This window comes from Neovison vison, chromosome 1, assembly GCF_020171115.1.
Source record: "Neovison vison isolate M4711 chromosome 1, ASM_NN_V1, whole genome shotgun sequence".
Taxonomy (NCBI): Eukaryota; Metazoa; Chordata; class Mammalia; order Carnivora; family Mustelidae; genus Neogale; species Neogale vison.
The window spans coordinates 185,906,584-185,932,454 of NC_058091.1; the positions used below are offsets into that span (position 1 = coordinate 185,906,584).

General features: G+C 34.3%; 1 protein-coding gene across 3 annotated transcripts in view; it reads right to left on the bottom strand.

Moving 5' to 3' along the window:
* Positions 1-25,871, bottom strand: part of FER (FER tyrosine kinase) — a 536,624-nt gene that overhangs the window by 227,492 nt on the left and 283,261 nt on the right. For all 3 annotated transcript variants that reach the window (XM_044264382.1, XM_044264368.1, XM_044264376.1), the window contains exon 13: positions 23,736-23,858. In XM_044264382.1, coding sequence (XP_044120317.1) covers positions 23,736-23,858 — 123 coding nt within the window. The remainder of the gene's footprint in view (positions 1-23,735; positions 23,859-25,871) is intronic.

Here is a 25,871-nt window from a genome sequence, read left to right on the forward strand (position 1 = left end):
TTTCTATCTTCTAAGTTAATATTAACTGGAGTAATCATGTGGTTTCTGTAAATCTGGTGAGCATATTCGCGGCTCCTTTTTCCATATTCCTCTAGATCTTTGCTTGCACTCAGTTTAACTCTACACAAGAAGTTTAAGAAGTAAGAAAGTACAGGGTTCTAGGAAGACTTTTAATTATTGTTTACTTCTAGAAAAGTATTCAGAAGGTTATACAAGACAAATACTAGTAGGATTAGGTGACCTAAGGGAAGCATCTGGAAAAATTGTGCAACAGTCCTGACAGCATACATTTCAAGAGTTGTCAAAATGTCTGTTTTGTCTTTTACTACATTGTCAGCACCGGAGGCATAGTAGGTACTCAGTAAATTTTGCTGATTGTATGAAAGAGACTGAAATGACACACAGAGAGAAGGTGATAGAGAAAAGACTGTGCGAATGCGAGTGTGTCTGTGTCAGTGTGCCTTGGGAAGATTTATTAATTTGTCTCACAATCCTGCCCATTTTTACCCATTTTTGGAAGAAGAATCTGGGTAACGTATGTTAGTTGACCCAGAAGGACTTGAAATTTTTTAAGCCACCTTTTCTCTCTTGGTCTTCTGTGACCTTGAATTCTGCTGATTCTCTTGCTCCTCTGTGACATTGATTCTGCTATTAAAATTTGAAAGTGTCTAAAATCAAATTTTGCTGACAGACTCCAGATGAATAACTTCCATGTTCCCTCTGCTCTCATCTTAGAAGTTCCATATGGCTTAGAAATACCACTCATCTCCTTGCTGTGTTGACAAAACTGCTAAGAATGACTGTCATGTCAAAAACTTCACTGTCATAAGATGATAAAAGTTATTTTACTACTTTGCATACATTTCGTACCTAGAAGGAGACTATGAATCAGCTGTCCAGATTTCTGACAAAAATCAACTCAGTTTTAAAATATCATTAGATCTCAACTTGGTTTAGACCCAAAGTACCAAGACACTGTAAGGAAGCAGGCAATAAAGTAGGAGGATAGGGTTTTGTTCTGTTTTGTTTTGTTTAAATATTTAATTTATTTATTTAGTTGTCAGAGAGAGAGAGAGAGCGCGCACACACAAGCAGGCAGAGTGGCAGGCAGAGGCAGAGAGAGAAGCAGGCTCTGCACAGAGCAGGGAGCCTGCTGCAGGACTCAATCCCAGGACTCTGGGATCATGAGCCGAGTCGAAGGCAGTGGCTCAACCAACTGAGCCACCCAGGCGTCCCGAGAATAGGGGTTTTGAGGAAACAGGAAAGAGTGTAAAACTGGGAAAATGTGTTATATCACGGCCTAAGAACAAATCTTGGTCAGAGATGCTATCAGTCTTGTAATTTTGTGCTGGTAACTTCTTCCCCAGAAGTGCCAAATGTGATGCTCAATTACCTCTAAAATTGTTTCTGGCCCTGCACATACTTCCACATTGCTAAGGCATCTCATCAAGATTAGAATCATTCAATATATAAATTCATTCTACAAACTACTTACTAATTACTAGGAAACACAATGGCATGAAATATATACTATCCTTGACCTCATGAGGATTAATTACTGTGTAGTGATATTACAATATTAGCTATATAAACAAATAACAACAGAAACAACTACAAATTTCTCACGCAAGTGTTATTAAGATAACAGAGCCAATAAGGTAAGATTATCACTATTTTATGGGTAAGAAGCAAGGCTTCAAAAGATTAAACTACTAAATATATAATTACAAAGAAATAAAAGTGTTAAAAAAGAAATTTAAATTGTGTAGTGGGATATTTAATTTTTCTTGTAAGTCAGGGACATTTCTCTGAGAAACTAATGTTTACAGTTTAGCTTTCTTGTTCAATCTAAAATACAACTGACCAAACACAGGCTTAAAAATTGTAATTCTTAAATAGATGAATTTTACTATTTTCTATCTCCGAATCACTTCAGAATGATTGCAGTGAATATACAGCTCATAAAGGGAAGACCAAAAAAATAGTGTTCATGGAGAATATCATTTTAGATATCTTCTTTTGAATTCTGATGAGGCTGTGAAAATCAATTTTGGAACATCAACTTCTCCAAAAAGCCATAAAATAGGCATTTCTGCTTCACTGATTCTTGATCATTAGGATGCCTTGAGATAATTAAAGTTTATAGAGGTCACTGCTTATACTTCAAATAATTACCAGTCTATTCCCTGATAAAAGTGACTTCTCTTATTTCCAAGGGTAGAATACATGCACTTTTATTCCAAATTCCTCCTATATTTTCCCTACCTATATTATAGAAATAAGGTAATGAAGAAAATTTATATGTTCCGGATAGTTCTATTTTTTTTTTTTTTTTCTATCTGGATTAGTGGCTCTCATTTTAGAAAGTACCAGAATCATCTAGAAGACTTGTTAACGGCCCCACTTCCAGAATTTCTTATTCTGTAGGTCTGGAGCAAGGCCAGAAAATCAGCTCTCAAAGGATGTTGATACTACCACTCCAGGAAATGCACTTTCAAAATCACACATCTAAGAGGTGAACCTTAGGGAGACCTGCAACTGAAAGTGGAAAAGTACCTATATTTCCTAAATTAACTAAATTTCCCTGGTCCTTAATTAGCATCGCTGATGGTCATATTGAGAAACAGTACATAAAACTCAGTATATGTATTATAAAGGTGAAATTACAGGTACCATCCACTTCTGTTGCACTGGGAGAGGCAGAACAAGACAATGTTCAAGAGCAAACACCCTGAAGGCAAACTGCCTGAGTTGGAATCCAAGCTCTGCTACTTAATAGTATGTTTTCTTGAGAAAATTACTTAACTTCCTGGTGTCTCAGTTTCCTTATATATAAAATCGAGGAAATAATAATGCCCATCTCCAGAGTTAACTTATGAGATGTAAATAATGAAAGTACTTAGAACAATGTCTGGCTTATAGTATATGTAGTATTTATTACATAAAAGCTGATCTTCTCAATAAAGACTTTCTGGCGTATTTCCTCAGATTTCAGAACTATGCATAGCTGTCCTCTGGTGCAGCTTCCTTTTTTATCCTACTTTTGTTGTTTATAAACTCAGAACTGAATTTCCAACCTTATCCACTTCTGCCAAAACTTCTGTATGATAATTTTATCTTCATTAAATATTTTATGCCTTTTTCTCTTCACTCCAGTTTTACCACCCCCTCATTTTCAGTCTGTTTTATTCAACATATTTTTGCAAGAGTCTCCAAATCCTTTGTTGGAATGAAGCAAAATATGCATAAGTCAACCAGCTAATAAATATTAAAGCCCTGACTTTTTCCTATCTTTAAATACTATAATTATAATAATGACTTCAGCTAAGCTCTACTGCCTTTCACACAATCATGAACTATATAGAATATGCTATCTCATGCATTCACTTCAAAAGATGACCCAAATCCATCCTACGTAATAAAAAATCCCACCTAATAAGTCATTCTTTTGCCCTTTTAACAAACATTCAGTCTTTAGTAAAATGTGAGCAAATAGCAGTAGACTTTATCTGGTTGTATGTCATATCTATGCAACACAGTAACTAAGGTCAGAGTTTATCTGTTACTTTTGCTCCTTCACATCACTTAGTATTAACCATAGAGCCATTGGGGATTTTTGATGACTCCTTAAGGACTAGGGAATCTGGTGACAATAATAAAATGTTCAAGGGCGCCTGGGTGGCTCACTCATTAAGCTTCTGCCTTCATCTTAGGTCATGATCCCAGGGTCCTGGGATGTAGCTGTGCCTCCGGCTTTTCTGCTCAGCAGGAAACCTTCTTCTCCCTCTCCCACTCCCCCTGCTTGTGTTCCCTGTCTTGCTGTTGTCTCTCTCTGTCAAATAAGTAAGTAAAATCTTAAAAAATAATAATAATAATTTTTAAATGTTTAATCTTTTGCAGAATTTCTAGAAATTCACATTTTTAAAAACTCGGTCCATACCCTCAAACAATGTTTCTTCATTATGACTTCTAAATATACCCTATGTTCTTGCCAACAAGTCTGAATAGTCAACTAATTTCAAATACATTAGTTCTTGACTTGGAAATCCAGGATCAAAAGTCATATGTTTATACAGTTCATGTGAAATGGCACTGGAGAAATTATTTTAAGTGGCATTTTGGCTTGGATGGTTTCCATTAGATAGAGAAATCAGAACAATTACAACAGTTTATCCAAACAGGAAATGGTGTCTTTCATGGCCACTTAACTGACATAGTAACATTGGCCTGGAGTATGAATTATATTTTATATTTTAATATATCTATCTAAATATAATTTTACATTTAACTTAAAATTATATTTTAATTCATCTACAAAAATGGAGAGAACTAATGTTGTATAGTATCCAGTATTAATGGGATTATGATGATTGTGTATCACACTTAATGATATACTTAGATAAGAAATGAATATTACAATATGGATTTCTTTTATAAATGACTTTTTAAAATTGTGTCTTTTTCTTTACTCAATGCTGTGTAACATTTCTTGAACTCTTGAATATGACTTGATATTTAAATGCAAAATACATCTGTTTCTCAAGCTGTAACTTACAAACACTAACTTTCTAAATTGTTCATTTTCCAGTTATTATTCCACTTTCCATTTTAATAACTTGACTTCCACATCCTTTTTCATTATTTGCTTAAAGTTTTTTAAATGAGAGCTCACTATCAATATATACCTAAATTCATTTCTATTTTCAGAATGAATTCAGTATAACTCATTAGTTCAATCTCTAACCCACACAATGATATAGAGTCTCCCCTGTCTTTTGTCCCAGATTGCAAGCATATCTGTTTAATATATCTAGGTCAAACTTATATTTCTGTAACAGGAACCTAATGGATATTAAAGAACTTAGTACTATTATGAAAAAGATGACCTAGTATCCAGATATCTTGATTTTTTTAAAAGCTTCCAAACCTTAGTGGATAACACATTTTCCCAAGTCAATAGATCTTATACTTTCCAACCCAGAAAGGCATAGTTTCATTGCATACATATGATAATAATTGACATTTTTAAAGTACTTGAAAGTTTGCAAAATGCTTTCATTACCTGTCTTTACCACAACAAGGTAGGCAGATGAAGTAAGTACAGAGAGAGAGAAATTGGGTTTCAAAGTTATCAAATATATTGTCTAAAGTCTTATAAGAAAAACAATCTAGGAAGGATAAATTTGGTGGAGGAAGGGCCAAGCTGTCACTCTGAATGGCCTTTCTCACCTACTCAGTTCCTCCAGGAAATAACTGGGGAAAACCCGTAAGTGAAGAACATTGCTTTAATTGCTTCTAACTCCAAACTAGAATTTCTAAGGGGTTAATAAAGGAAATGCAACTTGCCATCCATTAATTTAATGATTTAGGCTTTTCCAAATACCTAAAGAAATAGTTTGATTCACAAGATCTATGGTAGCTGAGAATAATTTCCACATTCTTACCAGCTTAGAAATTTACTCTAATATCTACAAATAAGCCGTGTAATGATGACATACACAAGAAGTCACTGAACCACTGAACAATAATTGTTTCCTAAACTATTAGTAGTCATATTACATTTCCAAATTAGTAATCCCTATAATTCACCCAACTTGGATCTTTTCTGGTTTTATTGCTCTTTCTTGAAGGTGAATACTAGAATTATAATCTAAGCCATTTAGGTCCTACACTATGCCCTGAATAAGGACCAGATTACCACCTCTGTTTTGTTAATTATAACATTCCTATTAAAACTGATATTTTTTTTTACTTTTTGTGCATCTGTGAGTTTATATCATCCTATGTTCTTTAAAATACTCTTTCAACTTGTAATTATTGAGCACCTTCTATGTGCCACCATTAAACCAGTACAAGGAAGACAAAAGTAAATTAATATAGTCCTTGACTTCACAGATATATAACTAGAAGTATATAAAAAATAGGGGTGTCTGGCTGGCTCAGTTGGTAAAGCATGCAATTCTTGTTCTTGGGATCATGAGTTCAAACCGCATGGTGGATGTAGAGCCTACTTAAAAATAAAATAAAACGGGGCGCCTAGGTGGCTCAGTGGATTAAGCCGCTGCCTTCGGCTCGGGTCATGATCCCAGGGTGCTGGGATCGAGTCCCGCATCGGGCTCTCTGCTCAGTGGGGAGCCTGCTTCCCTCTCTCTCTCTCTATCTGCCTCTCTGCCTACTTGTGATCTCTATCTGTCAAATAAATAAATAAAATCTTAAAAAAAAAATAAAATAAAATAAAACAAAATAACCTCAATATTACAAAATAAGTAATATAATCATGGTTTGTGCAGAATTCTATGGAAGCACAGGGACAGTACCTAACTTGAACTAGTGAAGTGAAGAAAGACTTTAAATAGGAAATGATTCTCAAAATACATTCTAGGGGTAAAAAAAGCAGCATTACTAATGTTGTTTTTTGGTTTTTGTTTTTAAATATGAAACAGGGGCACCTGGGTGGCTCAGTGGGTTAAGCCTCTGCCTTCAGCTCAGGTCATGATCTCAGGGTCCCCCCCCAACCCCACCACTGCCTCCCTCTCTGCCTGCTTGTGATCTCTGTCAAATAAATAAATAAAATCCTTTTTTTAAAAAAAGTATGAAACAGCAGATCACATTCTGAAAAATGAAAGGGATTTTTAAGTCTGGGGGTCATCTTGATGGCTCAGTTGGTTAAGCATCTGACTCTTGATTTTGGCTCAGTTCATGATCTCAGGGTCATTAAGATCAAGCCCCCATGTAGGGCTCAGCACTCAGTGGGGAATTTGCTTGAGATTCTCTCCCTCTGCCTATCTTCCCATTTACACACTCTCTTTCTCTCTCAAATAAATAAATTAATTAAAAAAAAAGAAATTAGTCTGATTGGGAAGACAGACAAGTAAATAAGAATTATGATTGAGGTGAGAAACCCTATTCCAATTTGTACAGACGAATTTCTTTTGGGACAAAGATTTTCACAATCATCACAGTATCTTCAGTGCTTAGTTTTCTACCATATAATAGGTGCTCAATATGTATTTGTTTAATGCTAAGTAAAGGGCCTGTCAGACACATGCTTAAAACCTATGGATTCCTGGAAAATTCTGACCTGTTTATTTCAGATGAACACTGATGACCTTCCAGAAATCCCATTATCAAGGCTGTAATAGCAGAGAAGGAGTCTCTTAAAGTTACTGAGAAGATTCAAAAAACTCTACTGACTCATAGTCCAGTATTAGGACATTTTAAAATTATTATTATAACATGTTTTTTCATATTTTTAAAACAGATAAAAATTTCTAGAACTAAGTAAAAAGCTGCATTCAAACTAAACAAAAATTAGTAACATGCAAATAAATGAACTAAAAAAGATGATTATAGTTTTTGTGACTCTTGTTTGAAACATTGCTGGTTCTCTAATGTTTGCTCTTCCAGATTAAGGAAACTTTCTCTCAAGATATTTATAACTTACAAAAATGTGATAAAACATTCTGTGAATAAATTGAAGCATGTAACTTTTCTACCTGAACCCTCTAAAATTCAAAATCTCTGTAAGTGCTCTTTCTTTCATGGCAATTACAGCTATTTGCATAAGTTCAATAAGAATCTGTTCTCCCTGTAACCGTTGCAAACAACGGTTTACCAAGGCTTGGACTGGAACATCATATTTGAGAGACATGCATAGACTCAGATATAACCATACAACTTAAAGGAACTAAGAATGACCTTATGAAGCATAGAGCCATAAAGCCCCTTGGGAATGCTGGCCTGATACCTTGCTTATAGAGTTCCCAGCAGCCCTACTAGGTGAGTAAAAAAATGTCACTTCCTAGAGGTACCTCAGGATGCTTTAGGGTACTTGAGAAGAGTAATTCACCCAAATCTACAGGTATTGCAGGCAAGTCTGATGGCCAAGTATTTGCTTGGCTTCTGGCCTAGAGAGGCTACTAAAAGTTCACTCTAGAGATACCTTAAAAAAGTTCCAAACAAAGCAACTTTAAAAAGGTCTATATGGCCAATCACTGTTCTTACTGAGCCTATGTAAATAATTGGGCCAAGTTTGTTAAAACTGGACTTGCTTTTCAAATACATTAGTCTTAAGTTGGCTATCTCTGATTAAAAATGGGGCTATTATATAAAGAAAATATTTCAATAACACATCTTTGTAAATATTAAATTTTAATACTATTTATTATAAACTAGACCAGATCCTAAATTCTTTGAGTTTTCTCAAACATTTGACTATGGCTTTCTAACTAAGGTTTCCAATCTTCTTCCATTCTCTTGATTTAAAGTCATTAAAAACTAAAACTGTCTTTTTTCCTAACCCTAAAAACTGATGCTGGAGAACTTGCAGTAAACTTCAGAGAAACTGCCACAACAGCTCATGTATAGATAATCTTAGTGCCTGTTATTCTGTGAAGATAATGGATAACCCCACTTTCCCTAAGACTGGATTGGATGATGCATTGGGGATGGCCTTATCTCCTGAGACAAGTCTTCTCCTACTTCCCAGTGATTCCTTGAAATTAGAATATTGTTCAGGCTAGACCTCAAACAAAGAGGGCTTCTTAATGACTTTATTCCTTAGTCATATTTATCCTAGAAGCCACCTCTACTGATGTAAAATTGCACATAAATGCTTTAGTCAAGCATACAGTGACCACTTTAACTAAGCTTGACATGCAGTCACCCACAAATTTAAAAGGTGGCCCTCCAAAACTGAATAGCCCTTGATATCCTGACTGTAGGTCAAGGAGGTCTAGAATTAGATGTTTGTGTCCACAGCATCCTCGGGGCTGGATAGGCCACTGTACTCTGGATTTTGCCTGGATGGATGGACACCTTATTAAAATCATTACTAACCCAGCCAACCTTCCAAATTTAAAACAACAGTAAACATGTTTTGTGTTTCGTTGGTAGGCCACCTAACACCCATTTTTGTTCCTTCTTTTGGACTGGAGGATGCTGTTTAGTACATGGAAGCTCCTTATAAGTACACAGTCAAGGGGCACCTGGGTGGCTCAGTAGGTTAAGCCTCTGACTTCAGCTCCAGTCTTGATCTCGGGATCCTGGGATCGAGCCCCACATAGGGCTCTCTGCTCAGGGAGCCTGCTTCCCCCCTCTCTGCCTGCTGCTCTGCCTACTTGTGATCTCTCTCTGTGTGTCAGATAAATAAATAAAATCTTTTTTAAAAAGTACACAGTCAAAGCCCTAATGACACTCAAATAGCATATCTCTATTAAATACTGAAGTAACACAAATATGTAAAGTGCTTCTATAAAATAGAATGCCATTAAATGGCACTAAATGGCTACACAATGTGGAATAAATGTTAACAAAAAACAGAATGTTATGTACATATTCCAGATATCACCAAAATGCAACAAGACTCTTAAAAGATACAGTTACTCAAATTGGTGCTTTAAACAATCTCTCTTTCCTTTAGTGATTGGTTAAAACTCTTGTTGGACTGAATGAAAATTATGGTCAACTATCAAGGGTCTTTTATTCAGGCTTCTCTTTTCAGAGTAATATTTACCTTATTTACCTTATTTTGTTGGTACTAATCCTGCCTGTTGCCAAGACTCCTTCACTGCTATAACTTCCAGCTGACAGATGATCCTTTCTATTCAAGGAGGCTCATATATGTTGTCTACCTTGGATTGGCTGCCTCTGTCTTTGGTAACTCCTATATATACAAATTCCCCTACTGAACAATATTGACCCATAGGGAGAGACATCTCTATATCCTTATTCTGCAGGAAGAAGTTACAGAAGGTAAGACCTTCCACCTTCAACAACCTTAAAGATTTGGGGTCAAAACTGTTCAAGGGGGAAATGATGAGGCAGCCGAAGGAAAGCAAGGACAAAGAACAAGCTGACACCACACAACACCCCCCTACCCCTCCATCCTCCACCCCCCAGCCGTGGAATATGTGTGAATGTGCTACAGTCCTCAAGCACTCCTGGCTGCCCTAAAGAAAAGGCAGAAGGTAATGTAAATAAAATAAATTTTCCTTCTAAACTGCAGTTTGATAAATACTTGAGATAGGCAGAGTATATATCTTATATCTTTTTTTTTAATTATTATTTATTTATTTATTTTCAGAAAAACAGTATTCATTGTTTTTTTTTTTGCTTTGCTAGAGGGAAAAACAGACTTAGCCTGACAATAGTAAGGCCACCAGTATCCCAAGAGTTTTCTTTAGTATATGAAAATCCTTTTGGACACCTCCCTTTTTCCTTACCTCCCCCAACCCCCAAGTATCTAGTCAGCCATTCCCCCATAATCCCAGTGCAAGCAGCTCTTTCTGTCCATAGGTCCTGTCCCTGTGCTTTAATAAAATCACCCTTTTGCACCAAAGGGGGAAAAAAAAGATTATTATGGTCTCCAACTGAAATGATTCCAGGACCAAAAAAGGATACAGATTTATTATTCCAAAGAGAACAGAGCATTGCCAGAAAGTATTGCTAAATCATTTAACCCTTGAGTCCACCATTAGGAAATATCTGTAATGGTAAACCACAGAACAATGAGGGCTATGATTTGAACATGAAGGTTCTTTATTACTATGAGACACACAAGAAATAATAAATGAACTTTGGTGATCTTGCTTCTATTTCTCATTAAATAGTCACCAATCAAGGTTTCAGGATTTCCCACAAGATAATTTCTCTCTATAGGTATTTCTGTTATAAGACCTCATTTTTTGGTCTAGTTTTAATATATAGCAGTTGTTACATAAATAACAAAAGGAAAAACTTAAAGTTTCATTTTCTCTAAGGCTTATAGATGAATGAGATATTCCATTTTAAAAAATCACTTGCAGATATCTTTTTAATGTCCTTGGTCTTTCTAATTTAAATCCTATTATCTCAAAGTCATTAAAATTCTTAGCATGCATATTTAGTCTATGTAAAGTAAAGTAGGATGTGGGACAAGTCTTTTGTGGCACAATTAAATTGTTCCCTTCAAGGACAATGTAGCAAAAGGTGAACACTAATTTAGTTAACACAGTAAAGAAAGATAAATGGCTCTTTTAAAAAGTGAAAACAAGCAATGCCTGTTCTTGTATTTCATTTTCACTTTTGAAATAGGTTAATACAAGACAGTAATTTGCAAATAAAGAATACTAAATATTATGTAAGATTGCTTGACCACTTTAAAGTGGTATCAGAGATAAGTCTCATCAAGGTGTCAAATGAATTTTACGGAGCCAATCAAAGATATTTCACAATAGTATAAAGCACAGACAAGCCGAGTAAAAGTGCACCAGAAATATCTTCCATCTGTACTTAAAAAATAGTGACAAAGTTTGCTAAGAGCATGATAATCACATGAAAAAGTAACTTCTAGAACAAAACCACAGAAGAAGAAAATGAAAATGTAGAAAATTAACTATTGTACAAATGGAAATGAAACATAACATATCTTATTTCCAAAGAGATCTCATTCATAAGCCTCAACCATGCTTCACTTTGGAAACAATAAAAGTCAAAATTGTTCTAAAATAGAATATAAAGTCTTGGTTATAATATCTTTCCACATATTATATCAAACATTTATTAAATGTCCAGATTTTCTCAAAAATAACTTCAAATATTTATTGAATTATGCAACTGACACTGAGATGCATAAAAATGAATAAAGACTGCCTTACTGCTCTTAAGGGGCTTATTAGCTAACGGGGATCTCAGAAAAAACTAACAATAGCTGCATAAAGTTAAGTACTGTAACTACTGCAAAGTTCACTGTGAGTGTATGGGTTACTTTATGAATATCTGTGCCTTATAAAGTTGACAAAAAAATAAAGTGGAAATCGCATATCATTATCAAAGGTTTTCTACTTCAGAAGTTGTTGCAGGCCCCAGGCTATGGGGCAAGAGAAGAGGAAAGTAATTGTGAAGAAGAGGGGTGATGTGGCTGAAGAGACCAGCCAGCCTGGAGGCAGAGAGCATCCTCCTCTCCTGGTGTCTTTCTGCCTCTTACTATCTCCTCTTACCTCCTCCTTACCTTACCACTCCTTGCCCCTTCTATTCTACTGACCCCTTCATTCCCGCTTCAATTACAGAAGTACTAACATAATAAATACTCTCTGTCAGAGTGCCTTTATCTCTTTCTTGGTAGAGACTTCTTGCTTTCACTACCTTAATCCATTTAGAACATCAAATAGGTTCTCGCTATCTAAGTTCAAGATTTGAAAAGTAACACATTAAAACAGATGGTGATTCCCATCCAATTATTTAGCACTGATAATTTCCAAAATAAAATAAATATTATTGGCAACATGTTGTGGACTTTTTTTTGTACAGGTAAAGTGTGAATGAAATACCCCATTCTGTGGTAAGATTTTTTTTTTTTTTTTTTTTTTTACACTCATTGTGTGGATTCTCCATAAACTTAGCTAAATGTTAAATTGTTCAGGTATACAATTAAGATGAGATATTTGTAAATGTCATAGGTGTAATCTTTTGGTATTATGGAACTTGATTAAACTTTTTAATATATTTGATGCTAATTTTATTAATATTTTAATCATAAATCTAGATCTTAGAGAGTTTTACTATTCTATTCAGCAAAAACTAAAAATAGAGAAAAAATGCTGATTCAGAATGTTTTATATTACGTTATATTTTATATTATGCCTTTGGCTATTAAAGGACACTAAAAGCAACAACCAATGAAATCTCTTCCTAAATTTTTGCAGAAATATTGTTAAAGACATTGTTATATCTAAAATCCCAAGACAGAAATTTCCTTTGGAACTTACTGGTAGTAAAACTTTGCTTTAAGCAAATTAATATCCTTCCTCCTCTCTAACCATGAAGTAAGTTAACTCTTTTTCTATAATGATTTATACCTAAATTTCAAGCTCAACACAGAAATTATAAACAGTCTTTAAGAGCCTGCATTTTGTATTTTATTTACTATTGTTAAATGTCCACCATTACTTATTTTTTCACTGGTACTAATAATTTGTTTCTATTTCTATTTTAACATTTTTCACTGTACTATAATTTGTTTATGGCTATACACATTGTTTCTGAAACATAGTTAAAATGAAAACTGATTTGTTCTTTAAATGTGCCAATAAATGCCTTAACTTCTTCAAGCAATTAAAAAGGTAGACAGCCTTCAACATTTTAATGGAGTATGTGGTATCATCAACTATTCTTTAGATATGCTTAGTTCACATTTATCCCTTGCTTACATATCTGCAGTAGAATGACGTTTTCCATAGATAAATCCCAATCTTGGTATTCAACGGTCTTAAAAAAATCTGACTTTAGCCAAAACTTTTGCGATTACTCACCTTTCTAAATCATCTACTTCCATCAAACTGATCTTTACTTCCTTAAAACAAGTCCCATGTTCTGGATTATTCCCTTGCCATTATTTCCCCTGTCTTAGATTATTCCCTTACCATAACCACAAAAAAATTTCCCTACTCCTTTTGCCTATCCTTAAGACCTACTTCAAAGTCCACCTTCCTGTGTGAACCATTTTCAAGCCATTTGTTCTTTTTCCAAACCGGTACATAATGGAACATACTGGTACTTTAAAAATCTATTTTATTGTTTTTTTAAAAAACCTTTTATGAATATTTTTCAAATTGAGTTTCATAAACATTTTTTTGAATGTAGACTTTTAAAAAAGATAATAGAAATCATCACATATAAGAAACATAAAAAAGTTGTTTTATAAAATTTGATTCAGGCATAGACACACATACATATCTGCACTTAAAATTCTGCGAGTCCTGGGTCTCAATATAAAATACAATTTCTTTCTATGCATTGTGGGGAAAAAAGTCCTAAAACATTGCTTTAGTGTTCTATTAAGCATTATTATATAATATTATTTCAGAAAAATTTCAATGTTACCAAATTAATAACATGTTCAATGAAAGAAATCTAAAAACCAAACTTAAGCAAAAAAAAAAAAAAAATTACCCATAACTCCTCTAACTGGAGATAATCATAATATTCTGGAGTACTGTCATTCAACTTTTTTGTGTATGTATACACATACATTTCTGTATGTGTATGTCTATTTCATTATTTAAAAATGAGATAATACCATTATAATATTTTATAAATTGTTTCTACTTTAACAACATATAACATGACTGTTTTATCCTTATAACAATAATTTTTCAATAAAGCACCTCTCTGAAAAACTTTAACTGTTTCAGAGCAGGTACCACAGTTTCAAATATTTTTTCAATTTAAGTTTTAAATGGATAAAAGATTCACAATGTTTTCAAAAAATAAAATATAAACAGGAAACTAAAATAAATGTAAATGGTAAAAAGTCTCCCTTAAACCACTGCTGCTGATTTCAAACCCACCAAAACATGTATCCTCTGTTAGACATCATCATTATTAGTTGTAGCATCCTGCGTATATAAAAAGCTTCCTTATCATTAAAAAAGCAAATTCAGATACATAATCTTATACTCCTTGCACTTTTTATACAAAAGACAACACAACATAAACTCTGCCTTATAGTTTCTTTTATTAACAGTGCACCTTGGAGCTGTCTCTAGTGAGTACATAGAAAGCTTCCTCATTTAGAATACTCCATTGGATAAGATACTATAGTTGATTTAACTAGATACCTATTGATGAACATTTCAACTATTTCTCATCTCCTAATATTACAAACAATGGTGCAGTGACTAATCCTGTATTGATATCTGTTCAGATGTACACAAATACAATTAAAGAAAGGATTACAGAATTGTTAATGCTAAGTCAAAAGCACATACATTTTATAATTCTGAAGGATTTTTGCCAATTTGCCATCTACAGAGATTCTTCTAATTTATACTCTCATTAGCAAAGTATCTAAGAGCCTCTTCTGCACATCTTTGCCAAGAAAGTGAATTACTAAACTGTGAATTCACGCCAATGTAATAGGTGAAAAAATGGTATCTCATTATAGTTTTAATCTCTTTTTATTCCACCAAGTGAAGCAATTAACTACCGTATCTTTAAAAGCCAATTGTATATTTGTTTTCTGAACTATCACCTCATGCCCGTTGCCAATTTTTCTATTTGGTTGTCTCTCTCTCTTTTTAAACAAGTTTTAGAGGCTCTTTGTATATTAAAGAGACTGGTACTTCTGTGGTATATAGGTTTTTCCTGGTTAAATTGACAAGTGTTCTTAATTATGTATTGATCATTTTAAAAGCAATTATTATATAAATACAAATATTGTTTTCTCTTCTTCTCATTCATCTCTTTATGCTTTTATCTTAATAATTCCTCCTTTCTGCTTTCTTTTATTTATTGTGGATTTGTTTTTCCTAATTTTTGGAGTTACATGCTTCACTCAATTATTTCACTATTTGTCTTATGATGCAAGTATTTAAGGCTCTAAAATTTCTTCTGAGTGCAGCTTTGGCTGCATCACTTAAGTTATATGTAAAATTTTATTTTCCCCACCCATTTTCCACATTCATTGATGCAAGCAATGAATATAGCCTGAGAACTGTGGGGTAAATTCCTCTTTCAAAATGTATTTTTGCTGGAGCTTGGTAAGATCTATGGCAGCTGGGCTATCTGATCATGTCTTAATTTTGTGCTATAAAACTTCTGCCCAGTCTAAGGTTGGCTACCATGATATGTATTTTAAAGTTGGTGAATTATATATGGTTCTTAGTTTCATGAAAAATACAGTTAATGGATATTTTACTTTTGATGTTCTTTTGCTATGGTTTCCAGTAGGCAACAGTAAAAAACGCTAAGTCATGCAACCATGTTCATGCCAGAAATCCTCTTATACATTTTCTTATATGTTTCTACATGCTTCTTTGAGTCATGCACATAGAAAGGGCTCACAAGTACTTTAAAGTGAAGACATGACATACTTTGGGCAATGTTTGTGCTATAAATACCAAATCCTGCTCTTCTACCTGCATTTAAAAAAAATTCCAATGAGTTAATCTTTTAACCTCTTGGGACTCATCTACCTATTCCTATCATCCCTAAAATATTTACAAGGTAAATAAGAAATATATGGAATGATTACTGAAAAGCCTAGCTCCTTAGACTGAAAAAAATCATAATATTTAAGAAAGTATGAGGTAGGCTTATGTATAAAATACTCTTGAGAGGTCATTTAAAGAACATTAGTGGTCTCCAGGGCCTATTAATTTTGAGTCTAACATTGCTCTTCCTCAAAGTAACTGCTAGTAAAGTTTGAAATAAGAAACTAAAAGTCAGTCTACATGTTACATGTCCTACAACAGGGTTCCTTTACTTTATTAAATGGGTCAAGCCTAAAATCCAAGTTTAATTTGACTTCACAGACTATGTTAAATGAAGGCTGAATATTTCAATATTTTCCTTAGCACAACATGCTATATAGTTCCTGCTGGACTAATTTTCATAAAGGATGACTGTCAAGTTCACTGTTACTTCCTAGTGCTAGAATACTGGACTATAGAAAAAATTTTTTTGCTAAACTACTGACATGACCGAGACAGTAGACTATAATTTATGTTGGAGAGGCTATAGTAAAAAGATGATAAATAGAACTGAGTAAGTTTCAGGACACACCTCGAAAATTTATAAGAAATATGATTTAGGGTAAATTGTAATCTCTGACTTTCCTCACCTAATAATGGGGATAATAATACTCAATTCACAGTTGTTGAAAAGATTTAATAAAATAATAAAAGTAGAGTGTTGTCAACAGACTATGGACTCAATAAATGTCTTTTTTTCTTCCTTCATAATTTAAAGTCTTCCAAGTTTGCCCTCTGTTCTGATTTGTCATGTGAAAAAGTTTTTAAAGAAGTAAGAACATGGTATTTTATGGTTTCCAACATATAGCCACAGAGATTTTCTTGCATGATGTTTACAACAACCAAGTAGGGTTACTATAAGCAGTTAACTTGCCCCAGATCACATGGTTGGGAGTGGTAAAATATTACTATTTAAAATTGGATTCCTTCTGCTCAATTCAGAAGTCCACATGGAGATTTATGTATTCTTGATGAATTTATCCTGAGGAGGGCATTTTGTAATTTTTTGTGTTCTTCCACTCTCAATAGACCTAATAACTGATCTAAAAGAGGCAATTAAATAGGAATCTTAACAGCAAGCATTCTATACCAGAACTTTTTAAATTTTTTTAAATTTCTTTTCAGTGTAACAGTATTCATTGTTTTTGCACCACACCCAGTGCTCCATACAATACGTGCCCTCCCCAATACCCATCACCTGGTTCCCCCAACCTCCCCCCCTCCCCGCCCCTTCAAAACCCTCAGGTTGTTTTTCAGAGTCCATAGTCTCTCACGGTTCTCCTCCCCTTCCAATTTCCCTCAACTCCCTTCCCCTCTTCATCTTCCCATGTCCTCCATGTTATTTGTTACGCTTTTCTCCTAAAATAATATTACTGAGTGTGTTATTATGATTTATAGTAAGAAATTGTATTTTGTCTTTGTCTCCATTTCTGGCACAAAGAAACATTTGGAAGTTTCTAAGTGCTGAAGGCCATAAAGGTGTCTTTTGTTATGTTAAAGATGATAGTTGGCTAGCCTCTAGGTAACCTAAGGGTAGGGCTTGTTGCCAGAATACTAACCTTGTGATTTGAGAGTTGGGGTTTTCAGTTCCACCCCATTGACCTCCAGGAAGAGAAGAGAGGCTGGAGACTGAGTTCATGTCCCAGTGCTCAATGATTTAATTAATCGTGCCTATGTAATAAAGCCTCCACATAAACCCAGAAAGACAGGGTAGGGAGAACTTCCAAGTTGGTAATAGTGTGGAAATTTGGGAACAGTTGTGATGAAGGAGCAAAAGGCTAGCTAAGGACAAAGCAGAAGCTAGCACCCTACACCTCGCATCCCCGCCCCCCATGTGACATGTGTGACATTCCTCAGGAACTCCTGGCTGCCCTACAGGAAAAATAAATGGTAAACTAATAGAGATCACAGTCATGCAAGACAAGAGTCTCCCTCAGTTTACAAATGTCCTAGTGATTTACAATAGTGTAACTTCCAGAAACCCATAACTCTGTTCCTGAAGCCCAAAGATTACCTTCCCCTCCATAAAACTGAGGGAGGCTGAGGTGGAAGGAATGTAAATAAGTTGAATTTGTTCTAACCCTAAAGTTCACTGACAAGGATGTGTGATAGTAGGAATGTGACATTCCACCAGGAAACTCCCAATTGTCTTCATGTTCGTGCCTCATTAGAGGGAAAAACCGCCTTGGCTCAACAATAACCAGGCCTCCAGTATCTTAACAGTCTTTAACATACGACAGCCCTTCTGAACACCCTCATTGTCCTCACCTCCCCAACTCCTGAGTATATAATCAGCCCCTCCTCAGGATTATAGGCAGCAGCTCTTTCTGCCCACGGGTCCTGTTCCGGTGCTTTAATAAACCACCATTTTGCACCAAAGACGTCTCAAGAATTCTTTCTTGGTCACTGGCTCTGGACTCCACCTCACTGAACCTCACTTATATTCTGAAACTTCTTCAGTTGTACCCTTAGAAATCAAGAAAGTACTGTTTCCTTTTCCTCGTACCTTGTCTTAAGCATCTTTAACATCAGGCTGTTCCTGAGTTATGTCCTTTCATATTAATCTGGTCATCTACTATGAGAATGTTTTTCTGAGTTCTGTGAGGGACTCTAGCAAATTAACTGAACCTAAAGAGGGGGTTGTTGGGACTTCACATCTATCACCAGTAGGTCAAGAGCACAACTGACAATCTGGATTTAAGACTGGCATGTGAAGTTGGGCAGTTTGGGGGGCAGTCTTGTAGAAATGAGCCCTGAACCTATGGGATCTGAGTCATAACCAGGTAGTGTCAGAACTGAATGAACTGCCTGGTGGCACAGGAGGAAAAAAAAAACCCAAAACCAAGCAAAACAGAAATTTAAAAAACAGCAATGGGCTAGAGAGAAAAGTTTTTAGAAATCAAAACATGGGTTTTACTCTAATTTATCCAGATGACCATATTGCTGCAAAAATGTTCCTGGAAATTAAATTGACTAGCACTACTGAATATGAATCTTTTGTTTTAAAGAGACTCACTATGAAAACTTGTAAAATTTTATACTGAGCTTCTACTTGAATGAAGTGAATTTCTTAAAGTACAAACAACTGACCCTTTAAGATAATGCATATTTGTTATTAAATTAATCTAAATCTGTGTTCACCTCCAATCACTCTTCCATTCAGCCATGCTCTTTCTGCCACACTAGCTTCTACAGCTCCTCAGTTACACCAAGGAACACTCTTTCCCCAGACACTCAAGGAAGCTACTCAGTCAATAAATGCCAACATGGCTCTAGCGGTCTAGAGTTGACATCTGTTCCCATAGGCCAGTAATCATGCTGTGCTGTTAAAGGTTTTTACTATTACTCCTGCATATAACCATACAGAAAAGTCCTTAGTTTGGTTCTCATTTCTCTTCAAAATTCATTAGGAGTCTTACTTGGATCACATGTTTTAAAAAAGTAGCTACTCCTATGTACACACATAAACACACACATATATGCACATATACACACTACCTAACCCATACACTCAGATCATCATCTTTCTGACAGGCTTCATTTTCGTAGCATTTACTGCACTCTGACATACTATGGATCTGTTGCGGGACATAATATAGATTTGGTGAAAGTTGCCTCAGACCGGTCTGTTGCAGAAAGACTTATTCTCTGCAAAAATCTGCCTCTACTGTTCTGCTGTCCCGAACCAAATTCTGATGAAAAGCCATAAGTACACGATTTAAGCTGGCAGGCAAATCATTTGTCTGAAATTCAACTTAATGGCTCCTTGCCTAACTCACCTGAATTTATTCATGAACTTTAATTTCCATTCTGAACGAAATTTCTTTTTAAAAAACAGCTAAATCTGAAGATATATCAAACTTAACAAGGCAAATAAACTTTCAAGTCACCATTTAAATGTTAAAGTTGAACTAGGTGTCTTTCTTAACTAAATTTTACTAAGCCCTATATTTTACCTCAAATCCTAGTTCTGGCACCTAATATTACTGTTTATTGATTTTCTTTCATAAAGACTCATGGTACATTTTTTTATATGTTACAGTCTTTTTCAATTTAATATTTTATGGAATCAAAGATATTTCCTTTTCCTTTAACCGTCCCTTGTTTATTCTAGTCTCTGAAGTTTAGGCTCTACAGTGCACAGAAACAGTAGATAAGAACAGAGACTCCCATCTCAGCTCTGCGTCTTACCTATTGTGTTATCTTGTGTGAATTGTTTATGATTTTAAGCTTTAGCTCCTCATTCATAACAAATATGAGGTTAAAAACAACACTAATCTTGAATGGGGTAATTATAATACTCCATAATAATATGTAAGGGTTAAATGAAATAATGCATATAAAAACTCAGCAAGTAGCTGGTTTCTAGCAATCACTCAATGATTTCAATGTTTCAAACATTTCCTGAATGCCTACTATGGGCGAGCACTGTTCTAGGCACTGGCACTACAGCTCCACTAATTGTTAAATGTAATTCTGGCCCTTACGGAATTTACATTCCACTTGAGGAAGACAGATAAGTAAAAATACATCATATGAGATAATTTCAAGTAAACACAACTGTAGCAAAGAGATAGTAAGGGAAGAGGGGAATATAAGGGGGTAAGAGGTTATTTCACGCGAGGTAGTCAGAAAAGGCCTCTGTGATGAAGTGACATTGGCACAGAAACTGACTCAGCAAAGAAGAGGCTCTGTGCATATCCAATGTGCTTGCTAACATAAAGATGGTACTGGGTGGTCGATAACCCTTGTTGACAACAATGCCTTGCATCTTCCAAACCTTTTCACAGGCTCTGGGAAGCAGCGCAGGAGAATCAGCCTGTGGAGGGTGAGGGAGGGATGGCTTGGGCACCCACTAGCTTTATTATCATGAGAAAGTTAAATAAATCCTAATTCTAGATTGTCTAGTTTTCTGTACTTCTGAAGACAGGAAAGAGAATCCTTTGGCTACTGTGTCCTCCAGTTAGGCATTATGATGATGTACTTGTATTTTCATGGGTAAGAAAGAAATAAATAGGAAGTGAGCAGTAAGTTGCTAGAAACAGAAATTATATTGAAACCAAAATAGCATTCTTTATGTAGGCTAAAAATTAAGTCTGGCAAGATGGAAATGAGATGTTTTACAGCATATTATATGGTCAAAGACAATAACTTCTTATATAAATTAAATCAAGAAATAGATTCCTATTATAAGAGTATAAATAATTTCTTAAAGGAAGATATATAACAGATAATACCACCATAATAAAATCCGTATCAATTTGTTCTTCACTCATAATTGAAAATTGTCTAACTTCTACAACCTCTGCTTTGTGATTTTCTTTTAAAAGCATAATATAATTCATTAAATAACATGCATAACAATATTTACAACAAACAGATAATGATCTGCCTATTTCAAATACCAGTACTTTACATCAGGTTAATAACTAGATAAACTTCAAATTTCTACCTCATAAAACAATCATACATAGCTCCTTAATCTTCTATAGCTTTCAGTCTACAGTTATTTTCACAGCTAGTGTTATATAAAATGATGAGATAATCAGCTCCACAGAGAGCATTAGGGGTTTGGGAGAAAGAGAATAATTGACCATTTAACAGTCCACAGAATCTATTCCATTTATCTAGACTCATTTCATGGAAAACTTTATACAGAGAAGGATATAGCTTTATTTGAAATTATATATTCTTATTCAAGCCCAGATATGCATTTTTATGTGCCTCTTTTATGACTTTGGTCTCTCAATTTAGACCTGGCTCAGCAAGTAGAAAATGCAAATATTTGGTTGGCTGTAAAATGGGATATCAACATCTCTGAAAACGCAGTTGCATATCTTGTTGACCTAACATGGGTAAAAAGTGTATCTTCACTGCACTGAACTTTATTTCATGCTGGAATTATACTGGAATTCAAGTATATACTTTTACATGTACAGGGAAGGATACAAAACTCCTGTCACAATGATAGAGGTTGGGCAGTGGTAGAGAGGCTGAAGACAACCCCTACATTTGTGGTTTGAGCAGCTAAGTATTTGATGGCAAAGGTTCCCCACATTATTCAAAAGTTTGCTTTATGCTCCTCTGCTCTTACAAAAGACTTAGTACCTGTTTTAGCTAACAAAAGACATTCAAAGAGGATTTTCACTTTTGTGAAATGGTAATTGCTTCTTTGCTTTAAGTCATTTTGGCTTATAAAAGGTTTCATAGGAACCTCTACTTTTGAATAGTGGGGAAAACTGGTGCCATTTATTTAAAAAGGAAGACCAAATTTGGAGTTAAAGGTGATAAACTCAGTTTTATGTAAAGAGTAGAAAAAATCTCATGTCTTTTGGGAAAGACATAAATGTAAAGTAGAAATATAAATTTGTAAACTTCTGATATATAAACAGTAAATGAAACTGCATGAATAGATCACCTTAATCAAAGAAAAGAACTAGAATTCCGTAGAACAACAGCAGTTATTCATTGATGGAAGAGGAAACATTGACAGACTTCTCTGTTTTTCTAGAGAAAAAAGTGACAACCTGTTCCAAACTAAGGAAAATTTTTATAGGATTTCCTGAAATTAAAATGGGGGAAATAGCAAATGGAAAAACATAAATGAAGAATAAGCCAATCTTATAACTCTAGAAAACTGGGCAAGGAGGCCAATTTCTTAGCCACAGAATCGGTGTTTAGCAACTGTCAAAATCTTCTGTGAAAGCAATGTTAAGGCTCAGCCCCTCGGGAATGACTGAATAATATTATGTGAGTACAAATATAGACATTGTGTTCCTGACTAATAAAGTACAGTCTAACAGTTGTTTTGATTTTTTTTTAATTTCTTTAGCAGAATCTGGATTACACATTAGCTCTTAGGAATAACACTTGCTTCATATTAAAAAGTCATCCCTAGATATACAAAAATTGAATTGATAGACATTTACCTACAAGGTTTTCTGGCTGTTCATGGCTACGCTATTCTTCATAGAAGATGGCCTCAAAGAGAAGGACTCTTAACCACCCCAGTCTAAAGTACTCAGAAGCCAAGCCAGCTCCATTGCCCTATTTTGGGCCCGGTCCCACAGGCTTTATCCTAAAACACAAGCCATGTTCATGCCCACTCTCCTCATGAATCTCCTAAATGAAAGCAATGTGTTCTGTGCTAGATTTCAGAGGTAAAAATTACCTAGAACAATCTCTCATCTAGGTAGCTACCTGTTGGCTCTATGTAAGAAACTTATGATTTACTGTATTTGAGAAAAGTAGTGTAGTTTTTAAAACTTCTAATGTCTTATAATATATTGTAAACTTAATATCCAAAATTAAAATTCTAATTTACTCATAATTGCTGGACATAGTCTTTGACGTCTACATCTGAAGATCTTGTATAAACTGAACTCAAAATCTGAACCTTATAAAGTAAAAAAAGTCTTGTCTTTTTTTTTTTTTCAAAGTCTTAAGTCTTTTAAGGAAAACTGGGAATGGAAAAAAATAAAAAAAGAATAGGTCATTTGTAACCCAGCAAACACTGAATTAAAAAGGCAACCCATCTTAATAAAACCAAGGAAGTGCTATGTTTCAACATTAGTACCAGTGGTCATCACAAAGCCCTTTCGTTTCCAAATTTTTATAAATAATCTAAGAACTTTATTTGTTGTGGTAAATGTTAACTCACATTTAAAAAAGAATACGTGTGTGTGTGGGGTGTGTTTGTGTGTGTGTATACATAAATGCACTTACCTTAGGAATAGGATTCAGCAGAACTACACCTGATTTCTTAGTGATGACCTGTTTTGTTGTATAGTGATGATCTATAAGCTGAGGAATGTTTGAAAAACCAGTGCCTTCAAATCGATATAGATTCTGGAGGAAGAAAAAAGTAGAATAAATATAAAGATATTGCTTCAGCAAGACTACGTTCAACAATAAATTAAGTTTCACTAAGAAAAACTATTATATGAATGTACATAATACTACTGAATGGATAAAATGGCAAAAATAAAAATAAATAGATAAAACTTCGATATGCTGAAAAATTTTAACTTTCCATAAAGAAACTAATTTTTATAATGACTAAACATAATTCAAACTGTCAAAAAAGAGAAAGAATGGAAGGAAGAAAATGACCTTGAATGCATTTTGCTAAATGATAATCACAGGAAATAAAGCAAGAGAAACACTTGACTTAATAAACAAGACATGCATTTACATAATGTTTACACATATGTCCCATCTGATAAAACTTCCAAGATTAAAAAATAATGCCAAAAGTTTGAGGCTATTATATTATATCCAATATAATAATAAATATCTGAAGAATACCTCAGATGATCACTATTTCCTACTTATCAGTATAGTAGTAATTGGTATTTCTCTTATGGGGTTATTCATGTTTTATTCTTTCACCAAAAGCATCTAGTCCTTTACACATTATTGACAAAGAAATAAAATGCACAGTGACAAAACTGCAATTATCAGCATGCTCAAATCTTGCACTTTGTGGTTTTATAATATTAGATAAGTAACATTTTCTCAAACTCTGCCACAACCCCTTTTCTCTGTCTTCATATTTCAAATAGGCATGCAGGTCAGTTATCACATGAATAAACTGACAGCAATAAATTTAACAAATGAAAAATATCTTACTGGCCGTACTTTTCAATGCAGGAAGCACTGGAATGCAATGTGATGTAATAAATACTTCTATTGGATTGTTCACAAAATGTTCGCCCATACATGTGCAGATACCAACATGAATGTGCTCTAAGAAAACTCTATGTTAATAAATAAGAACATTTAAATTACCTAAATTTGGATATTATTTATATTACTGGAAGATTATTTTCATAGTTAAAAGATAAAAAAATTAAAGCTCCTTTTCAAGTATAAAATAAGATTCAATTTACCAGAATTCAACTTATAGACCACTTTTACGTGGATATTTGTTTTATCAAGTGAGGGTCAAATAGGAGTTAGCTTACTATAAAATTAACCACAGAATATAATTCAATTCAATGCAGTATGTGTAAGAGTCAATTCAGGGCAAATTGTTAATAAATTGCCTAAAGAATTTTTGTATATTGCAGCCAGATCTACTGTGACAAATTAACAATGATACTTAAGAACATCTCATACTGAAGATGCTAAGCTGTTATTAGGCATGCAATGCACTGAGCAAGTTCTCTCAGTGTCTCAGTTTATTCACTGGTGAAACAAAGATTTGGATCCTGTCAAAGAGTAAGTATGAGGCTTGACCAAGTATCAACAAGCAAACCCCAGTGCCCAGTATATGGCACAGGGTACACACTCAATTATTAAATCACTAAAGCAACAATAATCCCTGGGTTACAAAAATAATTCTACACTCAGATATAGGAAAAGAAACATTTTCAAAGACTATTTTAAATCACATTTTCTTAACGAAATTATCTGTAAATAATCAGAGATCCTGAAAGGCATTCTTAGATTAAATTGATTAAGAAATAAAGAAATGTAAAAGGTTATAAAAGTGTAACATACAACTACAATATTTCAACCAAATATACAGCATTATATCCTTGGAAGTCACTGAGAATAAATCTTAAGCATTCCCACCATGCACAAAAGAAAGTATTTAACTTTAAAGTACTCACAGTTAACTGTGAGGTGTTAATTATTTTGATCCTAGAAATCACTTTACAAGGTATATCAAACCATCAGGTTGTATACTTTAAATATATACAATTCTATTAGTCAATATTTCCTGAAAATGTATTCTTCCATAAAGTTAAAAATCTATATACTGTTTCTCCCTTTCTCTGATTCCTTCAGTCCACTCTTAACATCAGGAGTTCCTCTTAGAGCAGATCATTGCCATTACTTTGCTATAATCTTATC